At 27.6% G+C, this 24,447-nt stretch overlaps 5 protein-coding genes across 5 annotated transcripts in view; 3 read left to right on the top strand and 2 right to left on the bottom strand.

The window, feature by feature from the left end:
• LOC127284696 (unconventional myosin-XVIIIa) overlaps nucleotides 1–9,201 on the bottom strand; it is a 98,641-nt gene extending 89,440 nt beyond the window's left edge. The window contains exons 1-3 of the mRNA XM_051310301.1: nucleotides 8,204–9,201; nucleotides 6,116–6,664; nucleotides 5,561–6,031 (exon numbers count right to left, since the gene is read on the bottom strand). Coding sequence (XP_051166258.1) covers nucleotides 5,561–6,031; nucleotides 6,116–6,664; nucleotides 8,204–8,338 — 1,155 coding nt within the window. The 5' untranslated portion in view covers nucleotides 8,339–9,201. The remainder of the gene's footprint in view (nucleotides 1–5,560; nucleotides 6,032–6,115; nucleotides 6,665–8,203) is intronic.
• LOC127284697 (cytochrome P450 9e2-like) lies at nucleotides 1,290–3,009 on the top strand. Its single transcript, XM_051310305.1, has one exon. The coding sequence runs from the start codon at nucleotides 1,316–1,318 to the stop codon at nucleotides 2,828–2,830; it is 1,515 nt and encodes a 504-aa protein (XP_051166262.1). The 5' UTR covers nucleotides 1,290–1,315; the 3' UTR covers nucleotides 2,831–3,009.
• A 514-nt stretch (nucleotides 9,202–9,715) lies between the features above and the next one.
• Nucleotides 9,716–11,661, top strand: LOC127284816 (MTRF1L release factor glutamine methyltransferase-like). The gene is made up of 5 exons (XM_051310513.1): nucleotides 9,716–9,984; nucleotides 10,184–10,272; nucleotides 10,677–10,893; nucleotides 10,987–11,231; nucleotides 11,340–11,661. The coding sequence occupies exons 1-5, from the start codon at nucleotides 9,757–9,759 to the stop codon at nucleotides 11,578–11,580; spliced, it is 1,020 nt and encodes a 339-aa protein (XP_051166470.1). The 5' UTR covers nucleotides 9,716–9,756; the 3' UTR covers nucleotides 11,581–11,661.
• Nucleotides 11,662–11,926: 265 nt separating this feature from the next.
• On the top strand, nucleotides 11,927–13,791 carry LOC127284464 (MTRF1L release factor glutamine methyltransferase-like). Its single transcript, XM_051309905.1, has 5 exons — nucleotides 11,927–12,208; nucleotides 12,287–12,375; nucleotides 12,594–12,810; nucleotides 12,894–13,141; nucleotides 13,374–13,791. Exons 1-5 carry the CDS (start codon nucleotides 11,969–11,971, stop codon nucleotides 13,615–13,617), a joined length of 1,038 nt encoding a protein of 345 aa, XP_051165862.1. The 5' UTR covers nucleotides 11,927–11,968; the 3' UTR covers nucleotides 13,618–13,791.
• Nucleotides 13,792–15,237: 1,446 nt separating this feature from the next.
• LOC127284463 (bestrophin-4) lies at nucleotides 15,238–23,796 on the bottom strand. The gene is made up of 9 exons (XM_051309904.1): nucleotides 23,458–23,796; nucleotides 22,711–22,982; nucleotides 21,104–21,243; nucleotides 17,699–18,019; nucleotides 16,988–17,546; nucleotides 16,623–16,924; nucleotides 16,206–16,420; nucleotides 15,832–16,081; nucleotides 15,238–15,751 (listed from the first exon to the last, which is right to left on the bottom strand). Exons 3-9 carry the CDS (start codon nucleotides 21,172–21,174, stop codon nucleotides 15,403–15,405), a joined length of 2,067 nt encoding a protein of 688 aa, XP_051165861.1. The 5' UTR covers nucleotides 21,175–21,243; nucleotides 22,711–22,982; nucleotides 23,458–23,796; the 3' UTR covers nucleotides 15,238–15,402.
• Between the last annotated feature and the right edge of the window lie 651 nt (nucleotides 23,797–24,447).

The raw sequence follows: 24,447 nt of genomic DNA, 5'->3' as shown, positions 1-24,447 counted from the left end.
GGCCAATGTCCGAAAGGAAAACTTGAACTCCACAATTCTCGAACAATTTGTACCTAAAAAAAAAAAATAAAATAAAATAAAAGAACAGAATTCTCTAACCATACCAGAAATTTTCTGCTCGAGAAAGAGCGTAAATTATTGACAAGTGTTAGAAAATCAAAAATGAATACAAACTAATGATTTAATTTATTTATCTAATTTAATTTTAATTCTTCAATTATTTATTCCGTCTTTTCCATTTATCTATTTTGTTTGTTTAATTTGCGAACATAATTATTTACAAAGAAAGGAGGAATTAATTAGAAGAAAAAAAAAATCTCCTCATTATGAGATTCAATAGACGATTCTATATTAGATACGGTTTTCACTCGATATTATCTAAGGCTAAAAAAAAATCAAAGGAATTTTCATTAACTACAGATGCAGCTGTAAACTCTCGCCTCGTGAAGATTCTTATCGGGATGTATGTAATAAGCGGAAGACGAGTCTCCGACAATGCACCACTATTTCCATCGCGCACACTTTGCTTCCCTCTTATATATATATATTATATATGCATTTGGTTCAAATTACGCTGGGCACATTGTACTAACAATCATCTTATTAAATTTCATTTCTCATCAATATTCTATTTATGCAAAAGCAAGTAAGAAAAATAAATATTTTCTAACATAAAAAATTTTACGTTTATTATTTTTGATAAAAATATTAAATAATTAAACTTTTTGCCAAATAAATAATTTAAAAAATCTTTGGTAATTAATTTCAAAAAGAAATATAATTCTTTTCTACTATTCAATTATTTATTAAAAATAAATTTCCACATATAGAATAGTAACAGTTTATCAACATAATTGCGCAATAAATTTCCCGCATTGCACAAGATTCTTTACGTATAGCGAAGAGTAAAAAAAAATGTTGAAAAAAAGTTCAAGGCATCTTTTATACCATTTTGCAGGTACGATGATCTATTTATATAATCTCTTTACGTAATTATAATTTTTTTATTATACAAAATAAAAATTTAATTTAAAAAATTCAAATCAATTCATAACTTTTTCAATAATCAAGTTTTGGCGAAAGTCAAATTATTTAAACATGTCATTAATAGAAAAAAAAAAAAAAAAATTTCTAATTCTTTTGTTTCGAAAAAATAAAACTCAGCTAATAATAAAAAATTCATGTCACTTGAAGAAAAAACGATGCGTATATATACAATATATATGATTTCAACAATTTTCCTACATATAAAATATAATCAGTAATGACTTATCGTCAGTATGTTACGAGATATTGAAGCAAAACGACTTGCAAAATGAACTCATTATTATATTTGCTACCATTTTCAATTGTGATCGGTGCAATTGGAATTTTAATTTATCTCTATAATCAATTAAATTTTTGGTCAAAAAAAAATATTCCACGAACATCATTATTTTTAACAGTGAAAACTTTTTATCAAGTATTTGGTCAACGTAAATCTCTACCCGAAATTCATCAAATTAATTATAATGCTTTTTCAAATGCACGTTATTTTGGTACGTTAAATTTTTTCACGCCAACAATAACAATTCGCGATCCAGAAATAATAAAAGATGTTCTTGTGAAAAATTTCGATCATTTCACCGATCATCAAAGTTTTGTTGATGAAAAAACTGATCCAGTTTTTGGAAAAAATCTCATATCACTAAAAGGTGAACGATGGCGAGAAATAAGAAATACATTATCACCATCTTTCACAGCTGTAAAAATGAAATTTATGTTCGATTTAGTGTCAATGTGTGCTAAAAGTTTTATCGAATATTTCAATAATCATCCTGAGGAAGCCGAATGTTTTGAGGGAAAAGATATTTTTACTAAATATACAAACGATGTAATTGCAAGTGTGGCTTTTGGAATAAGTGTTAATTCATTGGAAAATAAGAATAATGAATTTTACACTAAAGGAAAGGATGCGACGAGTTTCAATTTTTTTCGCATTATCAAAATGTTTCTTTTTATTTTTTTCCCAAAATTAATGAAATTAATGAGACAAAAAGTGTTACCCAATAAGACGGATAATTTTTTTCGTACTGTCATTAAAGACACTTTACGAATAAGAGAAGAAAAGAAGATTATCAGACCAGATATGATTCATTTATTGATGGAAGCAAGAGATAAGGAAAATGGAATTGATTTATCGATTGATGACATTATTGCCCAAGCTTTTTTATTCTTTTTTGCTGGCTTTGAAACATCATCGACTTTTATGTGTTTTCTTGCTCATGAACTTGCAGTTAATGAACAAATACAAGAGAAATTACGCAATGAAATTGATAATTTAACAGCTGACAATGAAATTTCCTACGATATTGTTAATAAAATGACATATTTGGATATGGTAATTTCAGAAACACTGAGAAAATATCCACCAGCCGCTGCAACAGACAGAATATGTGTTAAATCATTTTCTCTACCTCAAGCTACACCAGACACCAATAAATATACAATAGAACCTAATTCACAGATTTTTATTCCAATCTACGCTTTACAAAATGATCCAAAATATTTTCCAGAACCAGAAAAATTTGATCCAGAACGATTTAGTGATGAAAATAAAGACAAAATTAATCCCTATACTTATTTACCATTTGGTCTTGGACCAAGAAAATGCATTGGAAATCGTTTTGCATTAATGGAAATTAAAATTCTCTTTGTTTATATTTTGAAGAATTTTGTTTTAGAAAAAACTGAGAAAACAAAGGATCCCATAGAATTCGATAATAAATTTGCAATGTCTATCAAAGGTGGATGCTGGATCAAATTAAGAGAAAAAGTATCATTTTATTGACATTTTTTATATAATTAAAAATATTCTAAAAATTTTTGTGAAATATTTTGTGATATTGAAATAGAATGTATAGTCAATTTAAGACTCTTCCTTATAATCATGATAACTAGCATTAATATTATTAAGATAATAGAACAACTGAAAATAAGAGTGAAAACAATAAAAAAAGTCGTCGCGGAGCAACAGTTTTTTCATTTCTTCTATAACCCCCCCAATGAAAACGATGTAGAAATTTACACGACTATAAATACATTATCTACCGTCCTTTAAACGTGCCTCGCCTTTAAATTCTTCATAAATTCCTTAGGTAATGCTTCCCGGCTGGTCAAGATCATAATAATAAATAACAGGTTAGTCTCATTAGTTTGTGGACTTTAAATCGCCATATTTGTTTTTTTTTCGACTTCTCTTCTTCTTCTTCTTCTTCTTTAAAAGAAACTGGTTCTATTATATTATTCTATTATTATACATTCGACTCCGCCTAGACAATCGATTTGTCATTTTTAAAAATCAATATTTCATTCTAAAAAAAACGTTGAAAATTTAATTTCCTTGATAATAGATTTTTAAAACCATAAAATTAAAATAACTAAAAGTTTTTAGAAAAAAGAAAGAAAACTAAAATAAAATCAATCAAAGATTTCCTATAGATAATATCCCAAAAGAAGTAAAAAAAATTTTTTTCGAACTAAAATCGAGAATAATTTTTTTTTTCTATGGGGCAATATTATGCGCGGTGGTCATTTACGTAGATCTTTGAGTTCATTTTACCCTGGCCTTGATCCAAGAATTTTCAACACTCGCGAAGCGAGAATCACGACCTTTGAGGTCTTAAGAACTCCAAAATGTCGTATATATTTCACACGCACGAATCTTTTGAGAATTGTTAATTTTCAGTGTATAAAGGTTGATAGACTTTCCATTGGCTTTGAGCCAGTTTAGCAGGAAGCCAATTTGCGGAACGCACTCTAATATACCAATATTCCCGTTTCATTTATAGTTTGTCACTTTTACTTCTCGTAAATATTTTGCATCTCATTCGACATAACTGTGGCGCCACTATAAAAAAAACAACAATTTTTATCCAATTCACGATAAACGCAAAAATATTTTCGATTACAATAATTACTAATTTTTTTAAATTAACATCGAAATGAAAAAAAAATATCTAAAAATAATTAGAATAAATATTTAATGACTAGGAAAAAATATTCACATTTATAGCGAATTTGGGAAAAACATCTCTCGCGAAATATGAAAGCTATATAACTGCCTGTAATAGTTGTAAAATAAAATGAATAATGATCCTGGCTCCTTGAAATTAAAGGTCTATGAAACAACTTTCGACCTATTCCCTGTGGTCTCCTCCTTGTATATCGACCTCTCCAAGACCTCGAATGCGCCTTTCACCAACCACATTTTCTAGCAGACGCGACGATATGACTTTTGTAAGTCGCGACAAATCTTAGATACGTATTCGCGATATTTATACCTCAACACATGTGTGGAGCAAACAAAATTATATAAATATGACAGTCGAATCTAAATAACGAATAATTTTTCAAAGCAAATTGAAAATAACAAATTTTATCAAGAAAGCAAAGATCGTCAACAATAATAATAAATTTAATTTAATAAAACAATATTCCCTTTTTTTTCTTATCTCGAATAATCAAATTTCAATCCTACGATATCAAAAAGAAAGATTTCATTTCATCAACAAAGAGTTGAGAAATTTGTAAAATTATCCTCTTCTACAAAGTAAACTTTAATATGATTGAGATAGGTCACTTAATTCCCATGTCTATTTGGCGTGTATTCAAGCAGGTTAAGCTTCTCTTTGAATAACACGAAAACATAAGAGATCAATTTCTAAATATAAACGATCCAAATGAATTAATTTCACTCGTATTACAAAAGCAGAATTTGCAATGGAAACACTATAATTATTTAATAAAATTAGTGTATATTTTTATAATAAAAAAAATAAAAACATAAAATAAAAATGAGAATAAAAAAATTAACAAGATAGTAAAAATTAATAAAAAAAAAAAATTTTTAAATAAAAATAACATGCAAATTCAGTCTATTTTCTATTCTAAAGCACTTTTTAATGTCCATGTATTATTGAGGAATGTACACCGCGAGTCAGTAATAAAGGTTGCATAATGAATCAGTCAGTGGTAATAACAAACAAGATAAAGCAAATTGCATAGAGAGTGCACCGTCTCTAATGCGAGTGTAGAGCAAGAGAGCTCGATAAGTCAATGTCTTATCGAAGAAGGAAGTCGATGACTTTTCATGTTTTATAGTCCGATTCTCAATATAGGAATCTTTAACCGAAAAATAAACAAGAGGGAGGAAAGAATCTCGATTACTCTCTCACGAGATGAGAATGTTGCAAAAGTATATATACAAGATTCGGAAATAAAAGCGAGAGATAAATCTCTATTCTCTCTCTCTCTCTGGGTTACGGTAAACAGAACGATGACTGTTAGAAAACTTAATGAGTGATGTCACGAAATCATACAACGATTCAAATCCCTATTGAATTTTCTCAGAACCTTCGCGTGACTAAAACGATTCGTTTAAATCTTTTGTTGCACTATTCAATTTACACTAATTCTGTATGACTTTTGAAAAATTTAATACATATTTTTAAAAAACAATCAAAAAAATATAGAAGCAAAAAAAAAAATAATATTTTTAGCAAATAAAAAATTAGCTTACCTTGACCGTGACACTGCCACCGGAACCCTTTATAAGATCGATGATCTCCTCTCGTGGTTTGTCATCAACGCTGATTCCATTGACCTCAATAAGTCGATCACCGGGTAATAAACCGGTATCATTGATATTTTGCACTAAAGCACCAGGTTCCGCGAAAGTCACTGAACGCATTTGCGTGACACCATTGGGACCACGTTCCACAATCACAGCACGACGTAAAGAAAATCCAAAATCACATCTCGGTGGTGGTTGCCGTTGAATGGTGAGTTCCCTTGGTTCTGGTAATTCAAGTGGTACAATTTCGGGCAATGGCAATTCAACAATACCCTGCTCCTCAAATGAGGCCGACGACCTCCATCTCGAGAATCCCTGAGACTCTCCAACGGGCGACAAACTAAAGGGTGGAGTGGCAAAGCTCGAGTTAGTCGTGTCCGTCAATGAATCCGCGGAGGGGCTCGCACTTGTCACAACCTACGTTTAAATGAAAAATTATAATAAAAAATAATTACAAACTTATTGAAAATAGAAAAAAAAAAAAAAAAAATGTCCACCTACTTGAAGGAGTTTAGTATCCTGCTGTAAATGATGATGATGATGGTGATGATGATGATGAGGACTTCGTCTTTGATATGAAGATTCCTCTTCACTACATCCTTCATTATTCAATCCTAAAAGATGTTGACTGGGAATATTTTGATATGCAATTACTTCATTTTGAAGTGTATTTCTGACTAAGAGGTTAGCTTCCTGATGATTATTCTCCTGATTGCCATTCGGCACGATGTTGCTCTCACTTAGAATACTAACGCTCGTGATACTTAGCCGTGGACCTTTTAATATTCCACGTTTAGGTGGCTTGGGTGGTAATGGCGGTAAAAGTTTACCACCAGTATTTGTTAATGATGTGAGCGATGCCTCTGATGAATCACTTTGCGTAAGACCATCAGGAATTCGTGTCCAACTTGTACCAGCTGAATTTTGTGAATTATCCAACAAATCCCTGTCCAATTGGGCAAAAAATGATGCGCTATAGTCGGCTGTTATCCCGCTTGGCAACTTTTCCTTCTCCTTTCTACGACCGCGAATCTTCAAGGACCTTCGCACCTGTATTAAAGCAAAAGAACAAGGAGAGAGAGAGACTGTTATTATAGCGATTAATCATGCCAATGGAATGCGTTACCATAACTACTACTGCAAGGATCATTTGCTGTTACAGATTAAAACAATTTCAAATCACTTATTTCGTTTATATCAAGACATTTATTTTTAACTTTTTTTCATTTAAAATTCAAACTAACAAATTCCAATTTTTATAAAAATTTTAATTTGAATTTTATTATAAAGAAAATGATTGAAAAAATTTCGATACTTGAAGCAAATAATGCTCCAGTGACGGCGAGAGTAATTGGAGCAAAAAATAAACATAATGATCGGTCGGGTCGTATTTTATTTATTTAAGAATTAGCTTTCTCCAATCGGTTTTTCTTTGCTCTAATAACAGTACCATTATACCAGTTCAGAATCATTTTCAATGAGAGTAAGAGTAAACCTTGGGAAGAGGATGAGGTTTACTTCCACTTGCATCACGCAATTTGGATCATAACAATATATATAAACAAGATAATTTGTAATCGGTCATGCACGAAACACATTTCGTCACAGGGAAATTGAAAAATGATGAGAATCAATCTTAGATAAAACATTTGTTTACTTTCATTATGATCATTTATAACAAAAATGAAAGTAAACATTAAAAATCGATCATATTTGAAATTTTTCTATTTTATTAAACCTAATAAAATAGAAAGAAGAAAAATCAACCCCTTTATGAAAATAATTAAATATATACAATCATAAATTTTCATCATCTTTCTTTTACCAAGATTCATTTTTCAATAGAAATATAAATCAACGTACTGTTATCTGTGACGATAAATAAAAAAAAAAAAAAGTGAAAATATCTTCTTGTCTAAATATTATTCAATCTAAAAAAATGAAACTGCAATAAAAACATTTATATCAAAGTCCAAAGGTTGGAAAATTTTTCTTTCACGATAATGTCAAATTTTCAAATAATTTTTCCATCCATCAAAATAGAATTCTAGAAGTTTTTCTCTTTATTAAAATTTCAATATTTAAATTTTACCTCCATAAGTCGAAATTCTGAAAAATTTCACTTTGCATTGTTGACAAAAAAAATTTGAAGATTTTTAAGAAGATCCTAACTAAACTGAAGAACGAATTTTTTTTTTTTTGCAAAATTGATGTTAAATAAGAAATATCACCAAAAGAAATTTTACAAAATTGTAAAATAAATTTTTTGCGAAATGAAAGGACAAATATTGCAAAAATTAAAGAACAAATATTGCAATCTTGTGCGACAAGTGCAAAAAAAATTCAACACAATGTCATATGAAGAGATAAATAAATCAATAAATAAATGTTCCATTAGACCATAAATCGATAAAAACTATTTCCTGATATAACAGCAAATTGTTCTCTCTGATTCCATTAATTATTTTCATATCATTGAAACAAGTGCTGACTCAACATAAAGCTTTTAAATTTCAAAATATAGGAAACACATAGAAATTTTCTGATTCTAATATGACCTTGAAAAAAAAAAAACACAAGAAACCTCACCTCGTCGAGCCGAAGAAGTTCTTCAGCAGACATACTGCCACGATCTCTTTTTTTCACATCCTTTCGTTCTTTTTTCTCTCGTTTCCTTTTCTCCTTGTCTTCCTTCTCAGCAACTTTTTTCATAAAATTGAACATTTTTTTCACTATCGTAAACTCTAGGCTTTCCCAGACAAGAATCGATGATTCTCAGCACACATCACACACACCCCTTTTTTTCTAATTTCTCAAGATTGTAAAAATTACACTAACCGTATATCTCACGCGATATTCAAATTTTTTTTCAATAAATAAGAACAATAGAATTAACTTTTTATGATCACTTTCACTTTTTCTGCCCGGTTTAACAACTGACCGCCAACAAATCGGGGGATGTGATTACTCCAAAATTTCCAAGGGGCGTGGAATTTCTCCCGGGACGGAGACGGCGCTCCTCTTTCACAGCACACCATTAAATTCCACAGAATAGGAAAAGACAACGCGATAAGACTGCGAATCATTAAACCACAACATTCCTTTTACTTTGAGACACGCAAGACCGCAAAAATTTTCCGGCATGGACGCGGGTACATTAGCTCTCGTCCTGACTACACCTCACTCTCTTTCTCCCTCTCACTCTACCTGAAGGAGCACATTCGTGTAAATAACACGAGGTTAACGTTCCATTGATTCTCAATTAAAATGAATTCCGTGACAATGATTTATTATTTTTTTCCTGTGTATAATTTTGAGGTTAACTTTTATCCTAGAGGTTTCCTAGCTCTGAAATTCCGCACTTGGAATGAAACTGACAGCTAGGAACATCAACATATACAACGTCTATACATGAAATAAAAATGTTGTTATCAACTCGACAATGATATTTTATTTAACTTGAATGCGAGAACAATTCACGAGCTAATTATGAGATTATTTCTAGATAAATTACAATATACACACGCGAAAAACATGAGACAGAGACAACACGTTCTTAACGTGCACACACTTACTGAAAACTGTCATGGCAGCTACTAGTTTCGTCCTTCACCCCGCAAAAATTCAACCAATCAGAGACTACTTCCAGCGCATGCGCTGGAATTCAAAACTTTCTCCATCTTTTAATTCTAAATTTAAACTCATCGAAACTTAATAACTCAAAAAGTAATTAATTTATAGAACCTATTTTTTAAATATTGTTATTTAATATCTTAATTTTTGAAAATCCAAACAATTTTCAAGTATCTATAACAATTCCTTGAAAAGAGAAAGATGTTTTTTCAGTTGTAGGTAATCATGGGAAATCGTTTTGAGCGACATCTATTGAAAACCGCGGGAAACTTTAAAAAATTTAAAAAAACAAATTACCAAAAAAAACTATCAAATTCCTATTTTTCGTTAAAATTAGTTTAACAAAATTCTTAATATTTATCAAAAACATGATAAAATTATGAATAATTAAAAAAGAAGGAAAAAAAATCTTCAATCTGTTTCAAAAAATTATCAATAGATGGCATCAATCATATAAAAATTGAAGGAAATTTATTCTCTTCTGCTCTCTCAGAGGAGATGGAATAACAATGATGTTGCTCCGAAATTTTATAAGAATCCGTCCTAAATACAGTTTAACGTTTAAATTTAAATCAAATAATGAAAGATTATTTATACGCCATTTGTGTACAATAAATCAAAAAAATACAATTGGCGACATTATTAAACGCTGGCATCAACGATTTGAAGACGAAAATGTTTCAGAGCCAATCGAATCTATTGAACACATTGTCTGCCATGTGATTGGCAAAAAAAAGGTACAAAATTTAATTTAAAAATTTAATTCTTAAAAGAAGCATCTAGTAATGACAAATTTTCAATTTCACTTAAATTTTTTGTTAGAAAATATTTAAATAAAATATTATCTAAACATTTAAAAAGTTTAATTAAGTAATTCAATTATAAAATATGTATAGAAAACAATTAATGTTTTCATATCATTCTTTTAACATGCAGATAATGGACCTTGGAGGTCTACAAGAAAAGGAACTCACATTAAATGAAATAGAAAAACTGGAAATGCTTTGTGAATGCAGATTTGCAAGGTAATTAATTGATAAATATTATCATTTAATTCTTAAACGTAATTCACGTCTTTTAAAATTAATTCTTTCAAATAGAAAAACAACTTGTTCTTTACTAGAAGAAAAGCTTTTCTACTTTTTTAAATTTTCATTATAATTTTCACATTTTTATATTTTATTTCATTTAAATAATATAAATATTCTCTCCAAATAAATAAAAAAATATAAAAAAGACTTGAAAATTATAATAATTCAAGAAGTAAAACTTATTGATTCTAAATTTTTTTTAGATTTAAAAAAAATATATAAAAAATTGCAAATGTCGTTTCAATTTAAATGCATTAAAAGATTATTGACTTACGGGTATTATCGAGTTTCTTCTTATCTTCAAACGCAGATTAAACTGAAATCATCTGTTTTTCCAGAATGCCAGTACAATATATTATCGGAGAATGGGACTTCCGAGATATCACGTTAAAATTAGTACCACCAGTATTCATTCCACGACCAGAGACTGAAATTTTAGTTGATTTTGTACTGAAAAGAATATCCGCCGGTAATTTTAATGATTCCTGTGATATACTAGAAGTTGGTTGTGGCTCTGGTGCAATTTCCTTAGCTCTTTTACATGCCTGTAACAAGGTAAACTTAATTAATAATTAATTAATTATAAATAAATTATATTAATTATCCATCAATTTCAAAATTTAATAATAATTTACCGTTTAATTACAGATTAAGACTTTGGCTATCGACACAAATATTCATGCTTGTAATTTGACGATCGAAAATGCTAAAAATTTAAAACTCGATGATCGATTGACAGTGATTAATGCCACACTACAAGATGATGCAACAATTAAAAATTCATCAGATGAAAATTCTGTTGACTTAAATGACGAGAAATTTGACTTCATAATTAGCAATCCTCCTTATGTGTCAACCAAACAAGTTTTCAGATTAATGCCTGAAATAAAATTGTAATTATTTATAAATTAACTTTTCTTATATGAAAACAGTGAAAAAATTATATTTATTATTCTTTATAAAAATTAAGTAACAATCGAATGAAAAATAATTATTTGCAGATACGAGGATGTGAGAGCATTGGACGGAGGTGATGACGGATTAAAAGTCATAAAACCATTATTACATTACTCGTCAAAATCTTTAAAACCAGGAGGTCGACTTTTTATGGAAATAGATCCTGCTCATTCTGAGTACATACAATTTTTTACCGCAAAATATACAAATTTAAAACTCAAATATGAACACACATATAAAGATTTTTGTAATTATGATCGATTTGTCGAGGTTTCAAAAATATAAACAATATGCAAACAAAAATTAAACTTACATAAACATTGTACATAGAATATAATATAAATTAAACGAAAGACTAAAATTTAATTTCCAGAAAAAAAATTTTCATTTTGTATTTTATTTTTTAATTAATTTAATTTTTCTGATTTTTAATTTTTTATAATTTTTTAATTTCCCAAAAACTAAACGTTTATCAATCAATAAAAAAGAGAAAGTTTTAGCAAAAAATAAAAATTAGAACAACATTTTTTATCTCATTCTATGAAAAAAATGTACTCACAAAACGCAAATAGCGCGTGCTATTTTCAAATGCGTTACGGTTCGCTTTTCTATTTTCATTTTCTCTGTTGCAAAGTGTGAATTGCTACAAAGTACAAATTGCAGTAAAGAAATAATGATGTCGTTCAGAAATATTTTTAAAATTCATTCTGAATATTATAGTTTAACGCATAAATTGATGTTAAATATAAAAAGAAGTTCTCCAAAATTGACTCGCGATTTTTGTGCAATAAGTAAAAAAAATACAATCGGTAACATTGTCAAACACTGGAATCAACAATTTGAAGATAAAAATATTTCAGATCCTATTGAATCAATCGAGTACATTGTTGCTCACGTGCTTGGAACGATAAAGGTAATTATATAAAATATTTTTATTAAAATACTTTTAGACGAAAAAATAAAAAAATTATAACAAATTTTTAAAATAAAGATAAGGCAACTCGGAAGTTTACAAGAGAAAGAACTTACGACTGATCAAATAGAAAAAATAGAAATGCTTTGTAAACGCAGATTAGAAAGGTAATTTTTTAATTAACAAAATAATAAATTATTAAATTAATAAAATACTAAATAAATAAAAATTATCTTTAAATTCTCGAAAAGAATTTATATTTGTCAGAGTTAATTTTAATTCCTCTGAATTATATTAAGAAATAATTTAACAAAAAAAATATTGACTTACTGCGGCTTTAAGTTTCTTTTCTTCCTTCCTCGGAATTGAAATCATTTTTTTCCAGAATACCAGTACAATATATTATCGGCCAATGGGAATTCCGCGATATTATTTTAAAATTAGTACCTCCAATATTTATTCCCGAGCCACAGACTGAAATGTTAATAGATTTTGTCCTGCAACGAGTATCAGCCAGTAATTTTACTGATTTTTGTGAAATACTCGAAGTCGGTTGTGGAACTGGTGCAATTACATTATCCCTTTTAAATGCCTGTAACAAGGTAAATATAATTAATTAATTAAATTATGACTCACATTAATTCACTTAAAATTTAATAATAATTTACCAATATATTATTTGTAGATTAAGGCATTCGCCATTGACACAAACATTGATGCTTGTAATTTAACACTAGAAAATGCTAAAAATTTAAAAGTCGATGATCGATTGACAGTAATAAATGCCACATTAAAAGATGATGGAACAATCAAAGTTTCATCAGAGGAGAAAAAATTCCTCGACTTTAATAAAAAAACATTTGATTTTATAGTTAGCAATCCGCCTTATGTGACAACGAAGCAATACGTGAAATTTCTACCTGAAATTAAACTGTAAATATAATTTTTCAATTAAAAAAAAAAAGAAGTGAAATTCAAACAAAAAAAAATTACATAAATATTTGTAAATAAAAATATTTTGTAAAATTGCATAATAGAAATTAATTTCTATATTTTTTTTAATATAGAAATATTTTTCTTGAAGATTAGAATTTGAGAATGTAATTATGCAATTTTACAAATTAACAATTAAATGAAAAATAATGATTTTTTTTGTAATTTTTAGACATGAGGACATAAGAGCCACGGACGGTGGTGCTGACGGATTAAGAGTCGTTAAACCACTTTTGAATTATTCTGCAAAAGCACTAAAACCTGGAGGTCGCCTTTTTATAGAAATAAATCCCGTTAATTCCGAATATATACCATTTTTTACAACTATGAATACTCATTTGAAACTCAAACACGAGCACACATACAAAGATTTGTCTAATTTTGATCGATTTGTCGAACTTTCAAAGTTAAATTGAGCGCTCTCGAAAAAAAAATCATTCAAAATCATTCGTTCGTTAAAAATCGAATATTTGTAAACAAACATTCATACAAAATAATAAAAAATTCAACATACATAAATAATACACAATCATACATACATAAACATAGTAAAACACAATAATAAAAATAAATCAAAGACTAAAACCTAATTTCGCCAAAAAATTAGTTTTACATTTCTTTATCTCTCGTACTTTAAATAATTTAAAAAAAAAACTACACGAATCTCTTTTTAAAATATAAAATAAAAATTAAAGAGATATATACAGAAAAAATCAACTAACAATTTCCATGAAAATAGTGGTTTTATTTCCAAGGTAATACTGTTGAAACAATGGCATTAGATTTTAGTTTTGCACATTGTTGAGCACCAAAAATATTTAGTCATTGATCAATATATGTGTAATTCTAATTTTAATGAAGAAAATTTGCATAAAAATTTTCTTTTTAATTTCGATAAAAATATAAAAAAGCCAAATTTATAAGGCGCAATAGCACTAAAAATTTAATACAAAATGGTCATCATCATTATCTATTAAACGAATATTTGATACGTTGTACATGTTTTTATAAAAATAGACAGATAATTCAATTGATTAATAAGAAATAATTTTGTTTAAACTAAATAATAAAATGTTCAGTCAATAATTAATAACAATGGCTGAATTTTTTTGTATCACTATATGAAAATTGACGATCTTTATAGAGGATGAAGAAACAAAAACCGATAAATCAACTTTTCTAATTGCAAACAAAAAAAGAAAATTCTTTGCAAAATAAAGTGAATTTATCGATTTTTTTTATATAAATCTTTAATCCTCTATTATTATTTATATAATAATTTATTATTTAATAAAGTGATAATTAATACTGCTATACTTTCATATTGACACGGAAATATAAACCTATTGCTTGCTTTTTATTTAAAAATAGTAATGTGCGCTTTATAAATTGTTAAAAACTTTTGTTTTATTTATGTAAAAAAGCACATATTTGAGTAGCAAAGAGTTGAATAAAAAAAATTCTAGGCACTTTATAGGCACAATTATCCTGCAATTATTCGTATATATTTAAAAAATTAAACTCAATTTTTTATAAAAGCTCACAAAGGTCCGTGAAAAAATGAATAAGTACACACGGAGACAATCATTCTTTTCTAATGAAGCACTGTGACTCGACTATATGTATATATATAAGAATTCTACTGCCTCTTGGGCAATTTAAAGCTACGTATGTAATTCGCTATGTATATATATATATAATTAAAATTCTTCTACTTAAACCTACGAACCACTGGTGGTATTAAATGAAAGCCAATATATTTTAAAAAAACAACGATTTCTAATAAATTTCATTTTTCGTGCGATTCAATAAAATGATTTCATTTTAAAAAGTTCATTAAAATAAAGTCTCGCTTGTAAAAGGAGCTATCATAAAAATATTTCAATTCATTCATTGTACGAAAATGTCTTCGTATAATTACAAAAAATATATATGCTTAAAAAATTACTCTATTGATTTTAAAGAGAATTATTTTCAAGAGACGAAAATTTTCCTGAAATATATTGTGCAAGCTCAAGCAATTACAATAAAATTCTCTGATAAAAATTTAATTGATTTGAAATTAGTAAAGTTATTTCGAAATTTGAAATTTAAAATTTTGGAATATTAAAATTTCGAGAAAAAAACTTGGTGCACTTAAAACAAGTGTCTCTTTCTTTTTTTTATCACAAAGTCGTTTCTAATTGAGATTGTATTTTATACTATATATGACTTGTATCGTTGTCCTTATTATAACGACTTTTATCCGATTGCATAGCAATTTTCGACGATTCAGCAAGATCAGCGAGAAGAAGTGATTCTCCATCGGCTAAATCCACTAAGCTTTGTTTATTACTTTCGATGCTCCTTACAATTTTACCAATTGCCCTTGCCTCTCGTTGTTTTTCCCTTTCGATTTTCAATTTTGTAAATTCATCCATTGACTCATCCTCAGACGAATGCATCAGACTTGCATTACTACGATTGTCATCGTCATCCTCCTCATTTAAATCATTAATAAAACTTGGATCGTAAAGTGCACTCGATCTTGCAGATTGTGATGGTCGATTTCTGAAAATTGAAAATAAAATTTGTAACTATTCCGTTAAATGAAATGGAAAAACAAGTTTTCAAAAATATTTATTTTTTACCTCGATGCTGATCGTGAAACGCTAGCGCTTCGACAGCGAGCTGTTCCCGCGGGTGCGCTACTCGATAATAAATGTCCATTACGATGTGAGTAATCCTTTGCACCAGGAACATCAATTGAAGCACTAGGAGGTGGGGGTCCTTGGGGGAAAATAGAATTCACATGTGGCCGATGTTCGGGTCGCATCGACGTCATTGTCATTTGCTCGTCCACTTCTTCGATCACACCTATTCTCATCGATCCTCCAGGACCTAGAAGAAAAATCACACAAATTAAAAACAATTCAATAAATTAAATTTTAATTTGTACATAAAAATTATATTTAATTATATATGTCTTTAAATTTAATTTTTGTCGATTTAAAAAATTACTCACCAACTTGACGTTGATTTTGAAGCGAGGCCGCTGAACTCGAACTTGGAAGATTTCCTGGAGTTCTACCACTCGCTCCATCGGGTCGATCTTCTTTGCTAAACATTCTTTTAAGTACACTAGTGACACTTCCTATCCTTGTCAATGATCCTCCAATGTTGCTTGGAGTTGAGCCAAGACTCATATTCCTCTCTCTCTGACTAATTCGACTTGTACTCCTAAAAAGAAAAACATACGTAATCATATAATTTCATAATCGCAACATGACACAGAGATTCATTCTCAACAGTAAACAAATAACTCGGATTTATTTACTCAAATAATTGATTTTCAATACAATAAATAACAGTCCGGAACGAAAAAAAAAACGAGTCACAAGAAATTCTTTAGAGATACTTTATGATAGTAAAAAAAAAATACCTTGAGATTTTTCCAGCATTGAAATGAATCCCTGAAACAGCATCATCAGCAACGTCTGAACGAATTATTTTCGATTGATAATCCGGTGGTACCATTTCATCGATTCTTACTGATGAGGGCAAAATTTCTTGTTGCGCTGCTGATAGTTGAATATTTGCCGTCGAAGGCTCAGGATGCTCTTCTCTGAAAGCTTCAGAAGCAGCTGTGTAAGGAAGCTCTATAGGGAAAACTTCGTCCCAATATTGATCTCGAATCAATTGAGGATGCTCGTGATGCATCTCGTCAACTATTAAATAACTCACCTGTAAAAAATTCGAATCGATAAATAATAATTAATAAAAAAATCAATAAAAATAAAATTTTACCTGTAGATTACGATCGATAATCCAATTAACTTCAAAGTCATCGTCGTCCTCGCCAAATGGATTAATCAAAGTCTCGGCAACTTTGAGCCAACCCATATAGAAGAAAAATCGAAGAGTAGTGAAAAATGGAAAATAGAGATCAATCGCAGACATGGATTTATTTTCAACCCACTGTCCACCCATAACACTTGATATGAAATATGAATAAACAGCTAAGGTAACAACTTGCGTGTAAACGAGTGGTATACTGATATTATCATATTGTATCAGACTACCACAATTTCCGCGAAACTTATTTAGCTCATCAATCAACGTTTTCACCGCAAAATCATCTCGTATTCGACCTTCTTTACGTGCTCGTGTAACAATACTCGACGCCCATACAATTGGCAGCCAATGTTTACTTGGTTTGGGAAATTTTTGATTTAAACTCTGAAATATTGCTAATTCATTCTCGAGCAATAAACCGGCATCAACAAAATGATCTAATGTTGGAAAACGTTTTTTAACTCGTGGCGAAACATTCGTGAGGACAAGTGTGAGACAAACGCACACGTATCTAGAAAAAAAAGTAAATTATAATTACAATTTTTTTTCAAATAATTAAGAAATTTTCTCTAATATTGATAAAAAGAATTTGAAATATAAATACAATTAGGAATAATTAAAGTAAATGTAAATAGGAAAATAATTTATTTGAAAAAAAAATACCTTACGATGGTACGTCTCATTAATCTTCCTCTTTCATCATTGCCATGAATGGTGGCTGAGACATAAACAGCTATTGAATCAGGCCAGGGAATCGAGGTATATTGATTCCACCATCGGGTCATAACTATTGTCACGTAAAAACCCATGACAAATGCCAATGGGATGTAATCCGAGTACTCATTGCAATATACGACAATGTACTCAAATATTTTCTTCTGACGATCATCGAGAAGGAATAAATACGTCGCCGATAGGGAATAATAAATAATAAGAAATATAGCTAACTCTAACCAAACTAGTTTGTAAATACTAGCTCGCCACCTGAAACAAATAAATTTAAATATAAATTAAATTTTTATTTAAAAAAATATAGTAATTAATTTTAAAAAATTTTAATCTTTTTTTGCTTTTTATTAAAAAAGTTTCAGCCTAATTAATAAATCAATTGAATAGCATTAATTCCATGCAACAATGTTGCAGAATTTAATTGCGAAATATAATTCTTAACTTTCAAAATCTATTTGTCAACAAAGTATGATTTGATACGAGGTCTATTCGACTTTATTAACTAGTGACGGAAATGACGTAAAAGTATATTTGAAAACGCATAACGCATCATGTTTTATGCACTAGAAATTCTTTATCGTAATGCACGAATAACCACAAAGGATTTCAACAACGATATTTTAAACGTGACTGTCATTAATGGTTAAAAAAAAAATTACTACGAATTCCTTATTTGTTTTACGAGTCATTTCTTATTTTAAAACGTTCAAGTCACTTCCATAATACAAGAGTCTTTCATTCAGATATTGAATATCCGCATTTAATTGAAAATAACTTTGAAATTAACATTAAAATTAAATTCAAAATTAAAGTTAAAATGAAAAAAATTGTTTAAATTAAAATTCGAGGAAAATTAAATTTAAAAAGTAAATATTTTATTTTTTATTGAAACTGATGAAGAAAAAAAATGATTCTTTAAAAAATTTCAACTTTACAAGAGAAAATAAAATTTCAATGTGAAGAAATCAATGAATTATAAATTGGATGTAAATAGCGGTGTGGACGAACTCTGATTCAGAGCCAGATTCATTATGAGATTGAAAATAAACTGACGACAAAATGTCTCCGAGCACCGGACTACAAATCATGTGCAGTCATCTCGCAATCTTACACCTGGCAAAAATTATATTTGAAACATAGGTGTACATTTATTTTAAGAACATTTTCAGCTTTTAATTCCCGCAACAGTGTATACAATTAACAATTTAATTACCTTGAAGTTAAAAATTTACCTAATGTTCGTATAATAAACAAAACAAAATACAACTTAAATATAAACTATTTATAAATATTTACTATATAATTACTTTTTCCTCTATTCTACTAAACTGAAAAAGTTCAGAAAGAAAAACAATTAAAAATTAAAATATGTCAGTTATATGATCCATAAATTCTAAAGAATTATTTTACTCTTTGAGAGGAAGCAACGAAGAATTTAGTATAAATTTTTTCTAATTTTGCGTGACAAATTACAAAATGCGGTTAACTTACACTAAAAGAAAATGAGACACGCGATATTAAACTTGACATAATTCAAAAGCGAATTCATTTCATGATTCTAAACATTTCGAATATTATCTTTAAATTAATTTTACTTTTGTTATTTAAAGAATCATCAAAACGAATAAATAAATTATTTTATTGATAATTTTAATATTAAATTCAAATTCCTAATTCAATTTAAATTTCATTAATGAAAAATTTTACAATTCTGAATTTTTTTTCAACAAACTGTGTATATAAATTTTTTCTGTCAATGAAAATTTGTTTTCCTTGCACGACCTTATCTGCGAGTGTGATAACTGTTTAAAAATTAGCACAAATAGAAATAAAAATACGTAACTAGAACGACAATATATCTGTTAATTTTTAATAATATTTAAAATATCGATAAAAATTTTCATTTTTTTATGAAAAAAAAATTCGTATTGAAACAAAATATTGTTCTGCAAAAAAAAAAAAAATTTGCAAACATAAATATAAATTCAGTGTATAAATTTTGTATGCTTATAAAAGTTCTAAATATAAAAATAAGAATAAAAAGAGCAACAGAACCATTTTTTGAATATATTTACCAAGTCGACAAAAAAATTTTATATTTGAATTTCATACACGAAAGTGAAGTTTGCAAAGCCATTGATTATGCATGTATATATCTTATTCGTAGAAACATTCATGACACCATTTCACACATCGATCCTGTTTGACTGTATAATTATTATTATTGCCTCAACTGGTTTTAAATATAAAATATAATTTTAGAAAAATATATTATTTACTGTTTAATAAAATCATTTAGTAAATAAAAAAATATTTATTACAGTCATTTGTGAAATAAAATAAATTGAAAAAATATAAAAATAAACTGTGGTAAAACATATAATATATCTACAGGAAATATTTCGCGATATGATAGCGTACAAGATAAATTTGTACAAAACGGAAGTGCTCAATTCCAATAAATTAAGTAAAATCATGTAATTCTCAAAATGATTTTTACGAACGAGACCTATTTCAATCAATTGACCTCAGACTAAAGATAACATTGTTAATGCAAATTAGTTCAATGCATTAAAATGATACATAATCATCTGTTAACAATTTAGACTAATATTAAATTTTCAAATTGTACAAATAAAATAGAGATAAAAAAAAATCAAAAATATTAAAATTATGATTGTAAAGTACAAACAGCTGCATTATTTCGTTCCTGTTTACTTTCACATTGACTGATAATGTTAATGAGAATAATGTGTCTTTTAATCAAAACCATTAAAATCGTGACTCACTTGACTCAAATAAATGACAGAAATTTATTTTTCAAATATCATATCCATTCAATGATTATTATAAATAAAATAAAAATTCACGACTTCCAAATTTTGGTATTTCATTTTAGAATTTTAAAAAATATTCCAAATATATTATGCTATAATTTTAGAAGACTAAAATTAGTTCTAAAAAAAAACAAGAAGTTAAATAATTAAAAGCAGGACTGATTGCATGATAAAATAATTAATAAGCCACAAGATAGAATAAATTGACAATGTTTGGTATTTGTGCAAAAGGTTTCCTTGATTCAGACTAGCTATGTATGTATCTTATAATCAGTTTCTAGGAACGAGCTATGAAATTATTCAATAGATCTTCCATCTTCTCTCTGATCATGTAGCATTTGTGGAAATTTTTTCAGAAAATTACAGTTCAAAGATCATGAATAAAAAAACAAATTGTCATTGAATCACAGCTTCAATATAGATAATGTAAAAATTTACAAATAAATAAAATAATATATAAATAATAATATTAATTATAATAAATTATAGGAAATTAACTCACCTAAATAATAATTTTAAAAAGCAGCCCAGGCCCTTGCAAGTGGCAACTTCGGCTGTATAGCTAACCGTCATCCTTTATCAGTCGTTAGAAAAATCAAATAATTATAATCCTCCCTCGACATTAGGCACTTGTAGCCTCAACTGAAAAGAAAGATTTAATTTTATTAAAATTGAAACAATAAAAAAATGTCAATTCTAAATTTTACATCTTTTTTTATAACGAATTATTTTTTTATTTCATTTATTTGCAACATTAACTTTTTAATTAAATACCATTAGATATCCTGCTTTACCAAGGTCACAAACGCTCATATTATAAGACTTAACTAACATATTATTTACTTCTATTCTCGAATATCGTAACAACGAATCCATCATTCAAATATTACAATTTTTTTTTTAAGCGTCTGAAATAATATGTATTAACAAAAGTCTATTTGCATAAATAAAGCAAGGTTGTTTCGTTGTCATTAAAGTATCATGAAAAAGATTTTTTTTTCTCACAATAATTGTATTTTTTATGCTGATTTAAAAAAAAACAATTTCCACTTAATAAAATTTAAAGTTGATTATTTAATTAGTTGAAAAATTAACAAAACAGTTAATTGATGAATAATGACCTCGGGCGTTTGTCACGTGAGTATAGTTTACTCGCGTGGTTCAATTAACTGTTTCTCAGCTCCAAGAATGGAAAAACTGAGACAGAACAAGTTTTTCTTTCTTTGCAAACGAGATTGACAGTGTGATGCTCAATTACAAGTTTAGATGTTCTAATAAAGAGAGTAAGTTCTTGTATATAGGAAGAAAAATTAACAATGTCAACAATGAACAAAGCCATTATTGACAAGTGACACTAAGATATGTTTTGTTTTTAATTATAAAATAACTGTGATTTATAAAAAAAAAAATTTATAATGATAAAAAACAATACAATAAAAATGACAAAACCTTACTTTTATTTTATTTCCATTTTAAAATAAATTTTTATAGAAAAACGGTAAATTTATTGAATATAATATTGAATAATTATAATGAAACCCTCTAACAATTCAGAAATAATATTATGACTAAACATCATAACACTTATGTCATAAATTCCATAAATTCTTTTTTTTCTACAATATGTTTCTTTGTAAAATAATTAATATTGTACAAAATATTTTACAATAAAAAAATAAAAAAACAAATTGTACAATATGTTTCTACTATCGCATTTTCGCTCAAAATGTCAATAATTAATGTTCCTGTATAAGCGAATCACGTGCAACACTTGTTACTATTTTCTAAACTTCGTCACGATTATTAATGCAACACTGGAATTTATTATTCTTATTAAAAGATTGTTTTTTGTCAATCTCACAATTTAAATGGGATTTTTATAAAAGGATAATAATCTATAATAATAAAACTAAATAGATCCATATTTCAAAACTCCGTAAAAATATTTTATATTACTGTTTTCAGACACAAGAATCAGTATCATATTTATAATCAGTATCAATTAAGTAGCGATTACACTTAATCTATTATCAACAATATTGTTATCAATTTTTTCTCTGCATTAAAATTTTATTAAAAATTTTTTAAAATTAAATACATTATACTTACTTCATTTAAACAGTAACCATAAATTCCTTTTAATTGGATATAAATTCGCTTCCATGTCCTTTTTCATATTAAACTTCATCTGATCTTTTATCTCTGTGTTGTTAATTATTTTACTTTACACACAAAAACTTTTGGAGCTCAACAATCGTTTTTATTTATTTACAATCACGACCCAGAAAATGCTTAGAAAGGAGGTTTCATTTCCTTGTGGATCGATGCATTATCTGCTGCAGAATTTAATGCACATGAACTACATCGGCTACGACTTTCACCTAGATTTAGAAAAAAAGTAAACAAACTTTTTAGAAACAGATGAGAACATATAATACAAACAAATATCATCGGATTTTAATCACAAACATACACACAAAACTCATCGGCTATGAGAGAAAACAATTCATTTAAAGTTTACTTTTACTTTCAAATAGATAAAATTATTATCTTGCTACTGTATATGATGAAATATTTACACATAGTATATTTTAGAGTCGAATATATCCGTGAAAAAAAAGTATTTATAAATTCCACTTTGTAAATAAAAAAACATAACCTATCAAAAATCATTTCATGCATTTTTTTTTTTAAGAAAAAAAAATAATGATAAATAATAAATGATTTCATGGTATATGTAATAATAAAAATATGAAAAAATACCTAATCTAACAAGTACTTTACAATGATTTGTGGTAAACAATATAACTGAATTGTCATCTTTCAACCGGTTTCCGGGCAAATTTCTTTGTTTACCTCAATAAAAGAAATCTCATCCCTTTGATCAAAAAGATATTTGTGATGAGAAAGCAGCTGATTCATGAGTGTGCATGTTTATTTTTTGACTTTCATAATATAGTATCAAAAACTAGGAAGAGGTTTTGAAGTAATTAACAAAGTTCTTTTTTACTTTCGCCACGTACATTAACACTTTTAATCACTGATCACTTTCAAACACATGTGTATATAGGACAAAGGAGCTGAGAAAATAAATTTAACTCGATGAATAAAACACTGAACACAACAAACGCGACGAACAAACTCACACAAAAATGATGTTGCACGAGCCAAGACAATTACCTCCCCCACTATAACAACCTAACCTATATCCCCACTCTTGTCTTCTAACGGTATAATATATTAAATAACTTAAATAAAACTAATTTATTTGACTCGCATGTTATAAATTAATGACTAAGTCAATAAAGCAGAGTAATTGACTTGTATAATCACTAAAATCTTTTAATTATTATAAACTTTGTCTCGATTAAAATTCCTAGAATTTGAAAAAAATAAATCACGTGGTACAAAAACATCAACGACCCGATTGGTTAAAAAGAAAAAGCGGGAAAATAAATATTTAGATTTAAAAAATTTTTAAAAAAATAAGTTTGTGTCTTATCTTTTGAAGATTAAATTTGTTAATTATAAATTAATTATTTGTGATACCGTACCGAATAAATACATACATAATAAAACTTTATATATTACAATTATTTTTATTAATATACATAACTTTTTTATATTATCAGTGGAATGAAGGCGATCATTTAAATTATGTATTACTTGAAATAAATTTAATTTTTTTTTATTAATTATTATAATTTTCATAAAAAAAAAAAAAAATTATCTATTATTCAAATAATTCGTATAAGTATTTAAAATATTTTACTATTTTTGTTTAAAATTAAACAGCTTTGAATAAATATATATGTTGTTTAATTTATTTAATATTATAAATAAAAT

This window comes from Leptopilina boulardi, unplaced genomic scaffold (genome assembly GCF_019393585.1).
Source record: "Leptopilina boulardi isolate dan_hultmark-lab unplaced genomic scaffold, ZJU_Lbou_2.1 LbouV2_325, whole genome shotgun sequence".
Taxonomy (NCBI): Eukaryota; Metazoa; Arthropoda; class Insecta; order Hymenoptera; family Figitidae; genus Leptopilina; species Leptopilina boulardi.
This window is presented reverse-complemented; position numbering and strand designations above follow the sequence as displayed.

What these genes read in the sequence shown, in the direction of transcription:
- LOC127284697 (XM_051310305.1), top strand. Translation starts at nt 1,316, where the DNA reads ATGAACTCATTATTATATTTGCTACCATTTTCAATTGTGATCGGTGCA.
- LOC127284816 (XM_051310513.1), top strand. Translation starts at nt 9,757, where the DNA reads ATGATGTTGCTCCGAAATTTTATAAGAATCCGTCCTAAATACAGTTTA. An exon ending in ATGTGATTGGCAAAAAAAAG is followed by an intron (nt 9,985 to 10,183) that starts GTACAAAATTTA and finishes TTTAACATGCAG; the next exon opens with ATAATGGACCTTGGAGGTCT. An exon ending in TTTTACATGCCTGTAACAAG is followed by an intron (nt 10,894 to 10,986) that starts GTAAACTTAATT and finishes GTTTAATTACAG; the next exon opens with ATTAAGACTTTGGCTATCGA.
- LOC127284464 (XM_051309905.1), top strand. Translation starts at nt 11,969, where the DNA reads ATGATGTCGTTCAGAAATATTTTTAAAATTCATTCTGAATATTATAGT. An exon ending in ACGTGCTTGGAACGATAAAG is followed by an intron (nt 12,209 to 12,286) that starts GTAATTATATAA and finishes TTTAAAATAAAG; the next exon opens with ATAAGGCAACTCGGAAGTTT. An exon ending in TTTTAAATGCCTGTAACAAG is followed by an intron (nt 12,811 to 12,893) that starts GTAAATATAATT and finishes TATTATTTGTAG; the next exon opens with ATTAAGGCATTCGCCATTGA.
- LOC127284463 (XM_051309904.1), bottom strand. Translation starts at nt 21,174, where the DNA reads ATGACGGTTAGCTATACAGCCGAAGTTGCCACTTGCAAGGGCCTGGGC. An exon ending in AATGCTGGAAAAATCTCAAG is followed by an intron (nt 16,421 to 16,622) that starts GTATTTTTTTTT and finishes TTTTCTTTTTAG; the next exon opens with GAGTACAAGTCGAATTAGTC. An exon ending in TCAAAATCAACGTCAAGTTG is followed by an intron (nt 16,082 to 16,205) that starts GTGAGTAATTTT and finishes TTTTTCTTCTAG; the next exon opens with GTCCTGGAGGATCGATGAGA.